Below are 18,575 nucleotides of genomic sequence, written 5' to 3' on the forward strand. Positions count from 1 at the left end.
GAACCTTTCCAAATTCTTCTTATGCCCTCTGGAACCTTCTTTCCATTGTAAAGAATTGCCCCATTCTCTCTTCTCCTATAATCTCATCCTTATCCTAGGTTAAACTAGCTCTTTCCTGAATAACTACCTCCCTTGTGGCTTTTCAAGTGGCAACTACTGTAGGACTAAGACAACTTCTTTTTTTTTTTAAGATTCTATTTATTTATTTGACAGAGAGAGAGACAGCCAGTGAGAGGGAACACAGGCAGGGGGAGGGGGAGTGGGAGTGGAAGAAGCAGGCTCCCAGTGGAGGAGCCTAATGTGGGGCTCGATCCCAGGACTCTGGGATCACGCCCTGAGAGCCGAAGGCAGACGCTTAACGACTGAGCCACCCAGGCGCCCCTAAGACAACTTCTGAATTCTCCTAGCTCCCCACTGACTCAATATGACTGGCTGCTATTACTCCGAACAGCTCCTCTTTGGAAGCTCATCCTCTATGTTCTAATTTCTAAGAATCTGTCATCAGTGGATCTCTACAGGCCTTTCATCCATATTCACAGCCTACCTCTCCAATTCCCAGTATCACACCCATGTTCCTTTCAACACAGTTCCTTGATCTCAACTCCATGACCTTTTTTCTCAATATCCCTGTGTTGTTCTATCCAAGAAGTCTTAAATTCTTTTTCACTACTGGACCGTAACTTCCATTTTACTTTTTTTTTTTTTTTTTAAGATTTTATTTATTTATTTGACAGAGAGAGAGACGGTGAGTGAGGGAACTCAACCAGAGGGAGCGGGAGAGGGAGAGGCAGGCTTCCCGCTAGGCAGAGAGCCCGACGCGAGGCTTGATCCCAGGACCCTGGGATCAGGACCTGAGCTGACGGCCGTTGCTTAATGAATGAGCCACCCAGGCACCCCCCTTTTTTACTTCCTTTATTCCTGTTATTCCTACTTAGGGACACATCAAGACACCAGCCTCTTGAATCTTTCTTCTTCCCCCAATTTACCAGTCCCTCTCTTTGCTTCTTGCTTCCTTTCCTACTTAATCCAAATCCCACAATTCAGCACCAACTTCTCTCTCTTCAGCACTTTTAACTTTTTTTTTTTTTTTCAAAGATTTTGTTTATTTGACAGAGAGAGAGAGAGACAGCAAGAGAGGGAACACAAGCAGGGGAAGTGGGAGAGGGAGAAGCAGGCTTCCCGCTGAGCAGGGAGCCTGATGCAGGGCTCAATCCCGGAACGCTGGGATCATGAACTGAGACGAAGGCAGATGCTCAACGACTAAGCCACCCAGGCACCCCTAACTTTCTCATTTCATCATCCTGCTGAGACACCAAACTTTTCTACTGACAATCCACATTCTTGTTCCAACATACTTGAGGTTAATGGACAGACTAATATCCTTGTATGTGACCCCAGGTATGTTAATCAATTACTCAGAACCTTAGTTTCCCCACCTATAGAGTAGAACAATAACCTATTCTTTACAGGGTCATTTAAATAAACACCCTACTTTGCACAATTATATGTACTAATATCTCCCCACTCAAAACTGTGCGCAACAGAGGTAGAGATAATTAATAAGTGTAGTTTCTGGAGACGCGTGGGTGGCTTATCGGTTAAACATCCTGCTTTCGGCTCAGGTCATGATCCCACGGTCCTGGGATCGAGTTCTGCATCAGGCTCCTTACTTGGCAGGGACCCTGCTTCTCCCTCTGCTTGCCACTCCCCCTGCTTGTGCTCTCTCTCACAAATAAAATCCTTTAAAATAAAAATGTAGTTTGTTTTTCTTCTCCCTACCAATTTCACTCCCTGTGCTACTTCATGAGTCTTCCTGTAATTTCCCTCACCGTATTCTAAATGTGTTTACATATGCCTATCTCTTCCACCAGGATGAGTTTCTCAGCATAGTCCTAATGACATTTTGGGCCAGACAATTCTTTGTTGTGTAGTGCTGTCCTATGCACAACAGGATATAGAGCAAGCAGCATTCCTGTCTCTAACTACTGGATGCCAGTAGCACCCTTCAAGTTGTGACAGCTGAGAATGTCTTCAAAGGGGGCGCCTGCTTCTCTCTCTCTCACCCCCCCCCCCCCCAGCTTCCTTTGCCCCCTCTCTCCAAAAAAAAATCTTAAAAAAAAAAAAAAAAAAAAAGGAATGTCTTCAAAGATTGCCAAGTGTTCTCTGAGGAGCAAAATCACCTCTGGTCGGAAACCACTGACTAGATCAATGGCTACTGTACTTTTCTGACCAAAACCCACAGTAAGAAAAATTACATACATTTATATAACATCTGAAACAATAACTTCATGAAATTTCCAATGCCCTCTAACATTTTCTATTCTATTAAAAAAAAAAGGACGAGACTGAGCCTCCATAAGGACAGTAACGTATATTTGTCTCATCTTTCTCCCCATAGCACTTAGCAAACTGTGTGGTTCATAAGAGGTACAAAAATACTTGCTAAATTCTTTGCTAAATTCTCGTGAATGGTAATTTCAAGTCACTCAATGAAGCATTTTGCAGCTAACTACAACAAGAACAAAGATCAAATTAGTTCTCTACTTGTGTGGTGTTTAAAACTGAACGCCCTCTGCAGCTTCCAGGGAAAAATTCTTCACGTCTTTCCTGAAACATTGTATAGCCTGTATTTCCTAATACAGGTTAAGTAAAAAATGCAAATCCACTGAAATATAAAATGTTATCACACATGTATACAACACATGTGTACTAGGCTGTGATCTAAAATGTCCAAAACCGGGGCAGCTGGGTAGCTCAGTCAGTCAAGCATCTGCCTTCAGCTCGGGTCATGATCCCAGGGTCCCGGGATGGAGCCCCATGTCAGGTTCCCCGCTCAGTGGTGAGCCTGCTTCTCCCTCTGCCCCTCCCCCGGCTCATGCGCTCTCGCTCTCAAATAAATAAATCTTACAAAACAGCCCCTAGCTGGTTTAGTCAGAAAGAGCATGAGACTCCTGATCTTGAGGTCATGAGTTCAAGCCCCACACTGGGTGTAGAGATTAAATAAATAAAACTTCAAAATAAAATGTCCAAACGCCAAGAAGGCATCTTTCTTTAAAGATGTCTAGGATATGATAATCTCACCATTTGCCGATATTCCCGAATCATTTTTAGTTTGTCTTCTCCTCCCTTGTTTTCTTCTTTCTGTTCAATGCTGCTGATTATTCTCCAGGAAGCTCTTCTGGCTCCAATCACATTTTTATATGCAACAGATAGGAGGTTTCTTTCTTCAACTGTCAGCTCCACATCCATCCCCGCCACTTTCTTCATTGATTCCACCATTTCTATAAAGGAAAAGAAAGATCAGACCTTACAAAGTAAGTTTTGTTACACAATATCCCTTCACAGGTCTTTTTTTTCTGTCAAGCTAGTGTAAAAAGGCAAGAATTTTAACATACAATCATTGAAACTAAGAATATGAGTAGGGGTGCCTCGGTAACTCAGCTGGTTGGGCATCCGCCTTTGGCTCGGGTCATGATCCCGAGGTCCTGGGATGGAGCCCCGTGCTGCTCCCCACTCAGTGGGGAGTCTGCTTGTCCCTCTCCCCCTGCCCCTTCTCTCAAACAAATAAATGAAATCTTTTAAAAAATGAGTAAAAAACTAAAAACATGTAAAAGAAAGTAAACTAAAAGCCTGGAACAAGAGAATCTGTAATAAAAGATGTATGGAATCAAAACTTCATATAGTACCTACTGTAATTCACAGCATGGTTTGGAACGACCTATCTCATTAAATAAGGGAACTGGGGGGGCACCTGTGTGGCTCAGATAGTTAAGCGTCTGCCTTCGGCTCAGGTCATGATCCCAGGGTCCTGAGATCAAGCCCCGTGCCTTGAGCAGGGAGCCTGCTTCTCCCTCTCCCTCTCTGCTGCTCCCCCTGCTTGTGCTCTTCCACTCTGTCAAATAAATACAATCTTTAAAAAAAATTAAATAAAATAAAAAATAAGGGAACTAGGAAAGGACACCTGCCCATTTCTTGGTACAAATAACTGAGCTGGCAGTTTACACAAATATTAAAAAGTTACAGGCTCCAGGCACGTCTAGGTGGCACAGTTGGTTGGTTCTCCGACTCTTGGTTTCGGTTCAGGTTGTGATCTCAGGGTGGTAAGACCAAGCACCGCACTAAGCAAGGGAGTCTGCTTGTTTCTCTTTCCCTCTCCTTCTGCCCCTTACCCCCGCCCCACCATTCTCTAAAATAAATAAATCTTTAAAAAAAAAAAAAAAAGGTTATAGGCTCTAAAATGTATTTTCTTACAAATAAATTATTTCCCAAGTAAATACGAATAAACTGTATTACAAAGTCATGGGAGGAAAGAGCATTCATACAGCAAACATACACATTTGAGCATTTGGTTAATCACAAACACAAACAAACTTACCTTTGGATGTTTCCATCCTTCCTCCTTTAGAAGGAAAACTGTCCACCCTCCTATGAATTCAATTCATCAGCAAAACTTTTGATGGTTCCTATTTATTACCACTAGGTGGCGACCAAAGAAAGGGACCCAGATAAATCTTAGGAGATCCCCAAGTAAAGGAAAAAATAGGTAGCATAATGCCCATGAGTGGACCCTGGGTGGCTCAGCTGGTTAAGCATCTGACTCTTGATCTCAGCTCAGGTCTTGATTTCAGGGCCATGAGTTCAAGCCCCACACTGGGTGTGGAGCCTGCTTAAAACAAGGGGCACCTAGGTGGCTCAGTCAGTTAAGCGTCTGACTCTTGATTTCATCTCAGGGTCGTGCCCTGAGATCGAGGTCTCTCCCTCTGCACGTGTGCTCGCTTGTGCGCGCTGATAAATAAATCTTTTTAAAAACCTTTAAAAAAAATAAAACAATGCATGTGAATGCAGAGGAAGAACCAAAAACAGCTCAATGAACACTAACCTAATAAATGTATTAATGAAAACTATGCTTTTAGAAAAGACTAAATGCCATATTGTCATATGGCTCTCCAACTTTACTGATTCAGAATCTGTGGTCATACATTAACACTCTAAACATAAGCAGTCTCTTAAGGTATGATGCAGATGGTAACTTTATGAAACACTGCTTAATAGTTAAATAATGTGTAATCCTAGGGAAGTATGTTTAAAAACATTATCCTTTTGGGAGCATCATGAAATTAACAGAAACATTAAGATGGTAATAAGATCTTTGGAAAACAGTTTGGTAGTTCTTACACAGAACACTCTAAGACTCAACAATTCCACTACCAGTTGTTACCCAAGAGAAATGAAAATATATCTTCACAAAGACTTTTTACACAAATGTTCACAGCAACTTTTGAACAGCCAAGATGAAAACAACACAAAAGTCCATGTATACAATGGAATACTACTCAAGAACAAAAAATAAACCATGGATACAAATAACAACATGGATGAGTTACATAATCATGCTAACTGAAAAAAGCCAGACCAAAAACTTTGAAGTTACAGAAAATGCAAAACTATAAAGACAGCAAACAAGTGGTTACCAAAGGTATAGGGGCGAAGTGAAGGGAGCTTGTATGCAAAGGAAGTTGAGGAGTAACAGGACTGCTCTGCTGCGGTGGTTATACAACTGAGTAGATTTATTAAACACTGAATTGTACAGCTGAATCCTTGAATGACACAGGAGAGCAGAGTGGGCAGACCCACTAAGCAGTCACAGTAGTTAGAAATCTAAGTATACCTTCTGACTCCCCAAAAACTTTACTAACAGTCTACTGTTGACCAGAAGCTTGCTGATAATTAACACGTTTTTGTATGTTGTATTATACACTGTATTCTACAATAAAGCTAGAGAAAAAGTTATAAAGAAAATCATAAGAGAAAAAATGTTCACAGTACTATATTCACTGAAAAAAAAATCCACATGTAAGTGAACCCACACACTTCAAACCCATGTTGTTCAAGAATTAACTGTACATGTAAAAGAGATCTATTTTATCATATACAAATACTTCAATAAAGTGGATTTTTAAATGTAACTCTGGAACATTAAAAAAGAAGTATTAGGAGGCGCCTGGGTGGCTCAGTCATTAGCCATCTGCCTTCGGCTTGGGTCATGATCTCAGGGTCCTGGGATCAAGCCCTGTATCAATCGGGGTCTCTGCTCAGTGGGAGGCCTGCTGCTTCTCCCTCTCCCACTCCCCCTGCTTATGTTCCCTTTCTCGCTGTCAAATAAATAAATAAATAAAATCATTTTAAAAAATAAAATAAGATAAAGAAGTATTAGGAAGAAAAAATTTAAGATGGGGTGCTGCGTGGCTCAGTCATTAAGCGTCTGCCTTCGGCTCAGGGTGTGATCCCAGAGCCCTGGGATCCAGCCCCACATCAGGCTTCTCCGCTGGGAGCCTGCTTCTTCCTCTCCCACTTCCCCTGCTTGTGTTCACTCTCTCGCTGGCTGTCTCTCTCTCTCTCTGTCAAATAAAATCTTCAAAAAAAAATTTCTTAAAGAGGTTTATTTACTTGACAGAGCGAGCAAGCACAAGCAGGGAGAGTGGCAGGCAGAGGAGAGGGAGAAGCAGGCTTCCCAAAGACAGAGCCACCCAGGCACCCCCAAATTTTTCAACATTTCAACAATATTTTTACAATAAGGGGGCAGAATGGGGGATTGAAATATATTTAAAGCACTCAATGATATTCTACCCCAGATTCAATTAAATACAGCATTCTCATCATTTAGAAAGCCAAAACCAAGGCAAAGACGACTGTGGTACAACTACAGAGGCAGCAGTTGTCCAGTTTTAGTAAATAACAGCTTTATTAATCTATAATTCACATATATAATTCAACCATTTAAATTTACAATTTAGTGGTAGTTTTAGTATATTCACAAAGTTGTGCAACCATTACCACAACCAATTTTACAATATTTTCATCACTTGAAAAAGAAATGCTCCATACCCATCAGCAATCACTCCCCACCTACTACCAACTCCCTCAACCCTAGGTAACCAAGTACTTTCATCTCTATGGATTTACCATTCCGGACATTCCATATAAATGGAACCATATACAGGCATACCTTGTTTTAGTATGCTTCACAGAATTGTTTTTTACAAACAATGTTTGTGGCAACCCTGTGTAAATCAAGTCTATTGGCATCTTATTTCCAGTAGCATTTGTTCACTACATGTTTCTGTGTCACATTTCAATAATTCTCTCAATATTTCGAACTTTTTCATTATTATATTTGTTATGGTGATTTGTGATCAGTTACCCCTGATATTGCTATTCTAATTGTTTTGGGGCACCACAAACCACACCCATATAAAATGGCAAACTTAATAAATGTGTTCTGTTCCCACTGACCTGCCTGCCATTCCGTGCCATGTCATGTCTCTCCACCCTCCGCCATCTATCCCTCTCCCCCGTCAGGCCTCCCTATTCTCGGAGACACGACAATACTGAAATTAGGTCAATTAATAACCCTAAAATGGCCCCTAAGTCAAGCAAAAGGAAGAGTCACACATCTCTCACTATAAATCAAAAGCTAGTAATGATTAAGCTTAGTAAGGAAGGCATGCTGAAAGCTGATACAAGCCAAAACCCAAACAATCTTCCAAGTTGTAAATACAAAGTAAAAGTTCTTGAAGGAAATGAAAAGTGCTATACCAGTTAACACAGGAGCAAAACAGCCCTATCACTGATAGTGAGCAAGTTTTAGTGGTCTGGATAGAAGATCACACCAGCCACAACACTCCTTTAAGCCAAAACCTAAACCAGAGCAAGGCCCTGACTTTCTTCTATTATATGAAGGCTGAGAGAGGTGAGGAAGCTGCAGAAGTTAAACTGCAGGACAGCAGAGGTTGGTTCATGAGGTTTAAGGGAAGAAGTCATCTCCGTAACAAGGTGAAGCAGCAAGTGCTGATGCAGAAGCTACAGCAAGTTACTCAGAAGATCTAGCTAACATCATTAACAAAGGTTAAACTAACAGACGAAACAGCCTTATCTAACACTTTCACAGCCAAACAAAAGCCAACGCCTGGATTCAAACTTTCAAAGGAAAGGATGACTCTTGTTTAGGTAGGGGCTAATGCAGCTGGTGATTTTAAGTTGAAGCCAATGCTCAATGACCATTCTGAAAATCCTATGCCCTTAAAAAATTATGCTAAATCCAGGTGTCTGGCTGGCTCAGTCTATAGAGCATGCAACTCTTGATCTCAGGGTTATGAGTTTGAGCCCCACGGTGGATGTAGATTACTTAAAAAACAAAATCTTAAAAAAAAAAAAAAGAAAACAGAATTAGGCTAAATCTACTCTGCCTGTGCTGTTTACGGGAACAAAGGCTGAATGACAGCACGTCTGCTTACAACATGGTCTACTGAGTATCTCTGAAGATTTATCTATTTATTTGGGGGGGTGCAGAGGGAGAGAGGGAATCCCAAGCAGACTCCCTACTAAGAGGGGAGCCAGGCATGGGGCTCAATCCCATAACTGTGAAATCACCACCAGAGACAAAACCAAGGATCAGTTGGCTTAACCGACTAAGCCACCCAGGCACCCTGGTTTACTGAGTTGAGACTTTACTACTGTTGAGACATACTGCTCAGAAAAAAAGATTCCTTTAAAAATATTACTGCTCAATGACAATGCACCCGGTCACCCAAGAGCTCTGATGGAGATGGAGAAGATTAATGTTTTCACATGCCTGTTAACACAACATCCATTCTGCATCCCCAAGATCAAGGAATAATTTTGACTTTAAGTGTTATTATTTAAGAAATACATTTGAGGGGTGCCTGACTGGCTCAGTCTGGAGAGGATGTGACTCTTGATCTTGGGGTCATGAGTTCAAGCCCCATGCTGGGTGTAGAGCTTACTAAGGAAGGAAAGGAGGGAGAAGGGAAAGAAGGAAGGAAGGAATTAATTTTGTAAGGGCACAGCTGCCGAAGATACTCATTCCTCTGATGGATCCAGGTAAAATAAATTGAAAAGCTTCTGGAAAGGAATCATCATTCTAGATGCCATTAACAACATTCACGATTGATGGGAGGAGATCAATACATTAGCATTAACAGGATTTGGAAGAAGTTGATTCCAACCCTCATAGATGACTTTGAGGAGTTTAAGACTTCAGTGGAGGAAATTAACTGCAGATATGATAGAAATAGCAAAAGAATTAGAATTAGAAGCAGACTTAACCTGGGGCACCTGATGGCTCAGTCAGTACAGCATGAGGCTCTTGATCTCGGGGTCATGAGTTTGGGACCCAGAGTGTACACATTATTTAAATAAATCAACTTTAAAAAAAGGTGGACCTGTGGGGCGCCTGGGTGGCTCAGTCGGTTAAGCGTCTGCCTTAGGCCTGGGATCGAGCCCCGCATGGGGCTCCCTGTTCAGCGGGGAGTCTGCTTCTCCCTCTCCCTCTGCTCCTTCTCTCTGTCAAATAAATAAATAAAATATTTTAAAAATAAATAAATTTTTAAAAGTGGACCTACTCAAAACCAAGATGAGTTATATCCCATCAGAATGGCTAGTATCAAAAAGACAAGAAATAACAAGTGTTCGAGAACATGTGGAGAGAAAGGAATCCTAATGCACCTTTGGTGGGAAGGTTAACTGGTATAGCCACTGTGGAAAACAGTATAGAGATTCCTCAAAAAATTAAAAACAAAATACCATATGATCCAGTAATTCCACGACTACTTACTCAAAAAAAAAAAAAAAGAAAAAAGAAAACATTAATTTGAAAAGATATATGCACCCGTTTATTGCAGTATTATTTACAACAGCCAAGACAGAGAAGCAACTTAAGTGTCCATCAATAGACGGGTAAAGAAGATCCCTACAGTGGAATAAAAAAGCCATAAAAAAGAATGAGATCTTGTCATTTGCAACAACACAAATGGACACAGAGGATATTGTGCTATCGTAATAAGACAGAGAAAGACAAATACCATATGGTTTCACCTATATATGAAATCTAAAAAACAAAATAAATGAACCAAAAAAGCAGAAAGAGGCCCATAAATACAGAGAACAAACTAGTGGTTGCCAGAGGAAAGGAAAGTAGAGGAATGGGCAAAATGGTGAAGGGGAGTGGGAGGTACAGGCTTCCAAGTATGGAATGAGTAAGTCACAGGGATGAAAGGCACAGCATAGGGAATATAGTCAGTGTGCTGTAATAGTGTTGTATGGTGGGGCACCTGGATGGCTCAGTTGGTTAAGCATCTGCCTTCAGCTCAGGTCATGATTCTAGGGTACTGGGATCAAGCCCTGCATCAGGCTCCCTGCTCAGCGGCGAGTCTGCTTCTCCCTCTCCCTCTCCCTCTGCCCCTCCCTCACTTGTGTCAGCACTCTGGAGCTCGAGCTTGTGCACATGCTCACTCTCTCTCAAATAAATAAAATCTTTTTTTTTTTTAAGATTTATTTATTTATTTATCAGACAAAGAGAGAGAGCACAAGCAGGGGGAACAGCAGGCAGAGGAAGAATGGCAGGCAGAGGGAGAAGCCAACTCTCCGCAGGAGCAAAGAGCCCGGTGCAGGACTCCATCCCAAGTCCCTGAGATCATGACCTGAGCTGAAGTCAGACGCCCTTAGCCACCCAGGAATTCCAATAAATAAAATCTTTAAAAACAAAAAAGTGTTGTATGCTGACAGATGATAGCTATACTTGTGGTGAGCAGAGCATAATGCATAGTCGTCGAATCAGTATGCTGTAAACCTGAAACTAATGTTAATGTTGTAAGCTGTACCTCAATAAAAAAAATAACAAAATAAAGTGGGCCTGAAGGTTGACTCAATTGCTGTGATCTCATGATAAAACTAACAAAGAAGTTAGGCTGCTTCTTACAAATGCAGCAAAGAAATGTTTGTTTCTTTCTTTTTTTTTTTTTTAAGATTTTATTTATTTATTTGACAGAGAGAGAGGGAACACAAGCAGGGGAAGGGGGAGGGAAGAAGCAGGCTTCCCGCAGTGCAGGGAGCCTGATGCAGGGCTCAATCCCAAACCCTGGGATCATGACCTGAGCCGAAGGCAGATGCTTAACGACTGAGCCACCCAGGCGCCCCAAGAAAATGGTTTCTTGAGATGAATAGTCTTAGACTTAGTTAATAAAGCAGTGGCACGGTTTCAGAAGCTTGACTCCCAATTTTTAAAGAAATTCTACCACGTGTTGGGGCACCTGGGTGGCTCAGTCGTTAAGCATCTGCCTTCGGCTCAGGGCACGATCCTGGCGTTCTGGGATCGAGCCCCACATAAGGCTCCTCCGCTGGGAGCCTGCTTCTTCCTCTCCCACTCCCCCTGCTTATGTTCCCTCTCTCGCTAGCTGTCTGTCAAATAAATAAATAAAATCTTTAAAAAAAAAAAGAAAAGAAATTCTACCATGTGTAATATGCCATCAAACAGCATCCCGTACTACAGAGAAACTGCTCCCGAGAGGAAGTCAATTGATGCAGAAAAACTTCATTGTTGGCACACCTGCCCTTACCTTCAGCAACCACCACCCTAATCAGTCAGCAGCCATCAAACAGAGGAAAGACCTTCCACCAGCAAAAAGATGACTCACTGAAACTCAGATACAGTTAGCATTTTTAAGAAATAAAGTATTTTTAATTAAGGCATGTGATTTTTTTTTAGACATGATGTTATTCCATACTTAACAGACTACAGTATATTGTAAACATAACTTTTACAGGCACTGGCAAACCAAAAAATTCATCTGACTTACTTTATTGTGATGTTCGCTTTATTGAGGTAGTCTGGAACCAAACCCTCAGTATCACCAAGTATGCCTGTAATATGTTGTCTTTTGTAACTGGCTCCTATCCCTTAGCATATCTCTAGGTTCACCCAGAGGGCAGTACCTAATAATATACTTCACATACTCCATGGGCATACCACATTTTATTTCTACATTTATCAGTTAATGGACATTTGAGTTGAATTTTCACTTTCTGGCTATTATGAACAATGCTGCTATGAACTTAAATTTATGCAAGTATGCTTTCAGGTCTCCTGCGTATATACCTAGGAGTGGAACTGCAGGGTGATCATAGTAACCTTTTGAAGAAGGAACTGCCAAACTCTTTTTCAGGAGGCATGCACTATTTTTACATTCCTACCAGCAATATGGGAAGATTCTAATTACTCCGTACTCTCACCAACATTTGTTAATTTCTATAAAAAGGGGAGGGGGCACCTGGGTGGCTCAGTGGGTTAAGCCTTGGACTCAGGTCATGATCAGGGTCCTGGGGTCAAGCCCCACATCGGGCTCCCTGCTAAACAAGAAGCCTGCTTCTCCTTCTCCCTCTGCTGCTCCCCCTGCTTGTGCTCTCTCACGCTCTCAAATAAAATCTTTTTTTAAAAATCACCTTAGTGCGTGTAAAGTTGTATCAGGTCATGATGTTGAGCATCTTTTCATGCGCTTAACTGGTCATCTGTGTGTTCCTTGGAAAATACTTTGGAGAATATTCAGATACGTTGCCAACCATTTTTTTAAATGTATTTCAGAAAGAGGGTGTGTGCACACAAGCGGGGGAGGGGCAGAGGCAAAGAGAGAAGCACAAGCAGACTCCCCACGGAGCAAAACCTGACCTGAGCAAAAACCTAGAGTCAGACACTCAACTGACTGAGCCACCCAGGCCCCCTGCTTTGTCAACCTTTTAACTGGCTTATTTGTCTTTTTATTACTGAGTTATTTACATACATACATACATACATTTATTTTTGAAGAGGGGGTACAGAGAAGGGGGAGAGAGAGAATCTCATGCAGGCTAATAACAAAAGTTATTTACATACATACATACATTTATTTTTGAAGAGGGGGTACAGAGAAGGGGGAGAGAGAGAATCTCATGCAGGCTCCACTCCCAGCATGGAGCCTGACACAGGACTCTTATCTCACGACCCCAAGATCATGACCTGAGTGGAAATCAAGAGCCTGATGCTTAACCAGCTGAGCCGTCCAGGCACTCCAAGAGTTATTTACTTTATTTTTAAAGCCCTAACTACTCCTCTTAGCCCCACATCTTCAGGAATTTCTCCATTCCTGAAGGTAGCAGACTAACGGACAGTAGTAGCGTGAGTCAGGAAATGAAAGCACTTCCTACTACCCCTAGGAGTTCTATACCAGTGCTTTGTACCAATCTGCACAAATTATGACTACAATGAAGCTCCAGAACCTTGGTGTTATCCTTACCCCTTATAACACCAGCAACAGAAACATGATCCTGACTATAACATATCCCAAAACTTTATGTGAAAGCTCAGATTTACCCAAAATTGGCCACACCCTCAAACTACCATCAGCAGAGGATTAATTCAACTATATTTGCATAAAATTCTCAAAATTAACCAGTATTTCATAAAATCTTTTTTTAAGATTTTACTTATTTGACAGAGAGAGAGCACAAGCAGGAGCAGTAGCAGGCAGAGGACGAAGCAGGCTTCCCGCTGAGTAGGGAGCCCAAGGCAGGGCTCAATCCCAGGATCTTGGGATCATGACCTGAGCCAAAGGCAGATGTTTAACTGACTGAGCCACCCAGGCACCCCTCAAAAAATCTTCTTTGCAACAACTATTTTATCAATGTGATCTAAGCATTTCTGGGATGGAGGATGGCTGTCAAATCTGTTTGCAACAGTTATGATCATAACTTACGAACCAGAGAAAGAAGCATCAATGACTACGTGTGGATGCACAGTTTGGTACACAAAATCTGGGCCATAAAATTTTGGGGCCTTCCAGTTAGTTTGGGGACAATGGGTAGCTGACTGAAAATCACCAGTTACCAAAAAAAAAATCTGAAATTTACAATATCCCCAACTGAAAAGGCATCTTAATCAAACATACTAATAAGCCTGTTTGGTTCCAGGTCATTTCCCCTTCACTGTGTAACAGCCTAGTTAGACATCCATTACATTAAACCAGCTTGCCTCTATTCATTACTGGACTATCCTGCCAGAAGGAGACTCCCGTTATTTTTCACCCTGACCTTAATTTAGCTTCGATTCTTGGTTTTGCTCTTTGAAGTATTTGTGTAAATACGTTCGTTCAATAAACTCATTCACAAATAAAACACATCATGCCAGGCACTGTTCCAAATGCTTTGCATGTATTAATGCATTTAATCTTCTCAATAAACCTTTGAAGTAGGTAGCAGTATTCTCATTTTATGAGTAAACTGAATATGGAGGTTAAACTTGTTCAAAATCACTAATTCAGGAGATTACAAACCCAGACCATCTGACTCCAGAGCTATACTGTGATTTAATATTACCTCAAATCTGAGTATTTATTTGAATCCATCTGAATGGGGATCTCTTTTTTTAATTAAAAGTATAATTGATAGGATCCTTTGCTTTTATTTTTTTTAAGATTTATTTTTAGAGAGAGAGGGAGTGCACATGCAAGCGAGGGGAGGGGCAGAGGGAGAGGATCTCAAGCAGACTCCCCACTGAGCAAGGTGCCCACCATGGGGCTCCATCTCAGGACCCTGAGACCTGACCTGAGCCAAAACCAAAAGTCGGACACTCAACTGACTAAGCCACCCACCCAGGCGACCCAGGATCCTTTGTTTTAAGAACAGATGCAATAAATGCTTGCGATGATAAGAGACACAAGCTTAATGCATTAAAACATGGTTTATTCCCATTTAAAACACATCTTTTTCCACCAAGTTGACCCTCCAGAACAATTATCTCCAAAAAACTTAATGCCAATGCCTACCAGAACAGATACCCCCATGCCAACAGTATTTCTCCATCAACATCCCAGTAAATACGATTCTCCCAAGACTGTCCCTGACAGCTGGTAAAGCAAGTCTGCTGAGATTCAATAGTCTTATAATCTTATAAAGCCAAAGTACAAATCTACAAGGGGGTGTGTTTTCACCTATTAGACTGACTACAAGTTACCACAAAGCCTAATTTCTACAGTTCCTAATGAAATCCAGGGTCAAGACGCAAGCGAACTGTTCAGAATCAGTCATGGGAAAATGAGCAGGCACTGCACTAGCTGAAAGAATTAATGTATCTTGTACTCAAGAAGCATGCAGGGTCATAACCATAATTATTTCCAACATAGAAAAAATATTGCCACTTTACAAAACTTAATTCTGACTTTAAAGACAAAAAAATGTAAAGCTGAATAACTTGCCTCAAGCCACATAGCTAGTAAGCTGTAAAACCAGAATTCAAACCCAATCTGGGGCGCCTGGGTGGCGCAGTCGTTAAGCATCTGCCTTCAGCTCAGGGCGTGACCCCAGCGTTCTGGGATCGAGCCCCACATCAGGCTCTTCCACTGGGAGCCTGCTTCTTCCTCTCCCACTCCCCCTGCTTGTGTTCCCTCTCTCGTTGGCTGTCTCTGTCAAATAAATTTAAAAAAAAAAAAAAAACCCAAACAATCTAACTTAAGTGCCTCAACTCTTAATCATTACATTCAACTAACTTTCCAAGTAAAGTGCTCACAGAAACAAACTCTTAAGTCCAGGAACACTGAAAGTAATCACCCCTAGGGCCAAAAATCTTTAAAAAAAAAAGGGGGGGGGGTGCCTGGGTGGATCAGTCGTTAAGCGTCTGCCTTCAGCTCAGGTCATGATACCAGCGTCCTGGGATCGAGTCCCGTGTCAGGCTCCCTGCTCAGCGGGAGCCTGCTTCTCCCTCTCCCACTCCCCTTGCTGGTGTTCCCTCTCTTGCTGTCTCTCTCTGTCCAATACATAAATAAAATCTTAAAAAAAAAGAGGGGGGGGGCAGAGTATCAGACACTACCTTAAAAAGGTTCTGTCACTCCAAGTCTGGAGAGATCTTTGGTTTGCTTTATGTGAAGATCCACAAGCTGGCCAATGACCATTCCTCTTTCTGGGAAACTATTCATCCCTCTGAATCAAACTCAAACATCTTTTCTGTAAAGCCTTCCTGTGCTTTCCAATCCATGTTCACATTTCTCTGTATTGAGGACCAGTGTTCTCCTTCACATCAAATATTACCTTGATAAAAAAAATTAAGGAATTACCTTCCTAAAAGGGCATAAACTGTGTCTTCATCTGTATATTCCCAGAAGAGCACCGCATCTAATGCCACAAAAGGCACACAAACATTTGATGAAAGAATAAAGATGGTAAGACAAACTATGACAAATATATTCTGGTGGGCTTGATTGAATAGGTCAGATAAGGATTCCCTCCCTAGGTAGGACCAGAGATTCTGTGGTCCTTTCCTAGCCATTTCAACAGAACTATTTCCCTGCAACCAGTATTATCTAGCAGAAAATTTAGGTATATCTATCCCTAAAGAAGCCCCCTGAGACCCAAGGTATCACCCTGAAGGTCTGAGGTCTGTTCTTTGAATATGTAAGGGGGAATTTAATATAGTGTCCTATGTTAGCTCACTTCGGTAAAGTGCCCAAATACCATTTGAACATTCCCAATTAACAGGGCACCTGGGTGGCTCAGTCGGTTAACCATCTAACTTGTTTTCGGATCAGGTTATGATCTCAGGATCGTGGGATGGAGCGCTGGGCACTGAGCCTGAGATTCTCTCTCTCCCCTTCTCCACCTGCCTCTCCCCCAACCTTGCTCTGTTTAAAAAAAGGGGGGGGGACAATTAACAAGACTAAAGTATCTACAAGGGATCTGACCTTGCATACTATACACCATATGACTAAAGGAGAACCAACACCATGTCGTAGTTTACAAGAGTCAAAACAGTTGGAGATATTCTGAGAACCTGGCTTACCAATTCCTCTGCTACAGATTATCAAGAAAAGGCAGGCAGGAGGAGTAGGGCTGTAATTTGTCTTTTATAAAGAAAAGCAACTGGTTGAGGTAAAAAAAAGGGAGGTGGGTGGGAAATAAGTCCCTCAAAGCAATCTATAACAGAGGATTAAAATAAACACCACTTTTCCCAGTCAAGAGCCCCTAGGGCTCATTTAGACCAAGAGAGTGAAGGAAAAATCCTAGCTCTTTCCTTTCTCTATTTAAAAGACTAAGAATGCAAACTGTGGAAAACACTATGGAGATTCCTCAAAAAAAGTTAAAAATAGGGGTGCCCGGGTGGCTCAGTCAGTTAAGCATCAGCCTTCAGCTCAGGTCATGATTTCAGGGTCCTGGGGCAGAGCCCCACCTGGGCTCTCCACTCGGTGGGAAGTCGGCTTCTCCCTCTCCCTCTGCTGTTCCCCCTGCTTGTACTCTCACACGCTCTCTAATAAAATCTCAAAAAAAAAAAAAAAAGTTCTAAAAGTAGTTTTAAAAATAGAACTATCCTCCAATCCAGCAATCACACTACTAGGTATTTACCCAAAGAATACAAAAATACCAATTCAAAGGGATACCTGCACCCCGAAGTTTATAGCAGCATTATCTACAATAGCCAAATCATGGACACAGCCTGAGTGTCCATCAACTGATGAACGGATGAGATGTGGTATATATACACAATGGAATATTATTCAGCTATAAAAAAGATTGAAATCTTGCTATTTCCAACAACATAAATGGAGTTAGAGAATATAATGCCAAGCAAAATAAGTCAGTCAGAGAAAGAAAAATACCATATGATTTCACTCATATGTGGAATTTAAGAAACAAAACAAACGTGTAAAGGGGAAAGAGTCAGGCAACCCAAGAAACAGACTCCTCTTAACTGTAGAAAATTGATGGTTATCAGAAGGGAGGTGGTTGGGGGATGGGTGAATAGGTGATGGGGATTAAGGAGTGCACCTGTGACAAGCACCAGCTCGTGTATGGAATTATTCAATCACTATTTTGTACACCTGAAACTAGTATTACACTGTTTTAACTAACTGGAATTTAAATTAAAACTTTAAAAAAATAAAAGACTAAGGATGGCTACCACCCAAACAAAGAGAAAACAAGCACTGATGGAGAAGTGGAGAAATTAAATTAGACCCTGTGCTGTTGGTGGGCAGGTAAAATGGTAAGCTGCTGTGTAATCAGTATGGTCGCTCCTCAGAAATTTTGTAAAACACAATTACCATCTGACCCAACAATTCCACTTCTGAGAATATACTGAAAAAACCTGAAAGGAGGGTCATGAAAATGTATTTGTTTTTTTTTTTTTTTAAAGATTTTATTTATTTATTCGACAGAGATAGAGACAGCCAGCGAGAGAGGGAACACAAGCAGGGGGAGTGGGAGAGGAAGAAGCAGGCTCATAGCGGAGGAGCCTGATATGGGGCTCGATCCCATAACACCAGGATCACGCCCTGAGCTGAAGGCAGGCGCTTAACCGCTGTGCCACCCAGGCGCCCCATGAAAATGTATTTGTACACCCACGTTCACAGCAGCATTATTCACAATAGCTAAAACATGGAAACAACCCAAGTGTCTATCAGTGGATAAATGGATAATCAAAATGTAATAAATACATACAATAAAATATTATTCAGCCTTAAAAAAAGGAAATTCTGCAATATGCTACAACATGGATGAACCCTGACATTATGCCAAGTGAAAGAAGCCAATCGCAAAAACACAAACATTGTATGACTCCACTTATATGAGGTACTTAGTCAAAATCATAAAGACAGATATTTTAAGAGCCTGGGGGGGAGGGACCATGGGGAGTTATTATTTAATGGGTATACAGTTTTGGTTTGACAACATAAAGAGATATGAGGATGGATGGTGGTAAT

The 18,575-nt window shown here is 41.5% G+C and overlaps 1 protein-coding gene across 1 annotated transcript in view; it reads right to left on the reverse strand.

The window, feature by feature from the left end:
- The window catches only part of LOC103667175 (14-3-3 protein epsilon), a gene marked incomplete in the record, with an annotated part of 104,026 nt that overhangs the window by 9,749 nt on the left and 75,702 nt on the right, over positions 1-18,575 (reverse strand). Inside the window, 1 exon segment of the mRNA XM_040641122.1 lies at positions 3,082-3,281. Coding sequence (XP_040497056.1) covers positions 3,082-3,281 — 200 coding nt within the window.

Source organism: Ursus maritimus, unplaced genomic scaffold (assembly GCF_017311325.1).
Source record: "Ursus maritimus isolate PB19 unplaced genomic scaffold, ASM1731132v1 scaffold_24, whole genome shotgun sequence".
In the NCBI taxonomy this organism is placed as follows: Eukaryota; Metazoa; Chordata; class Mammalia; order Carnivora; family Ursidae; genus Ursus; species Ursus maritimus.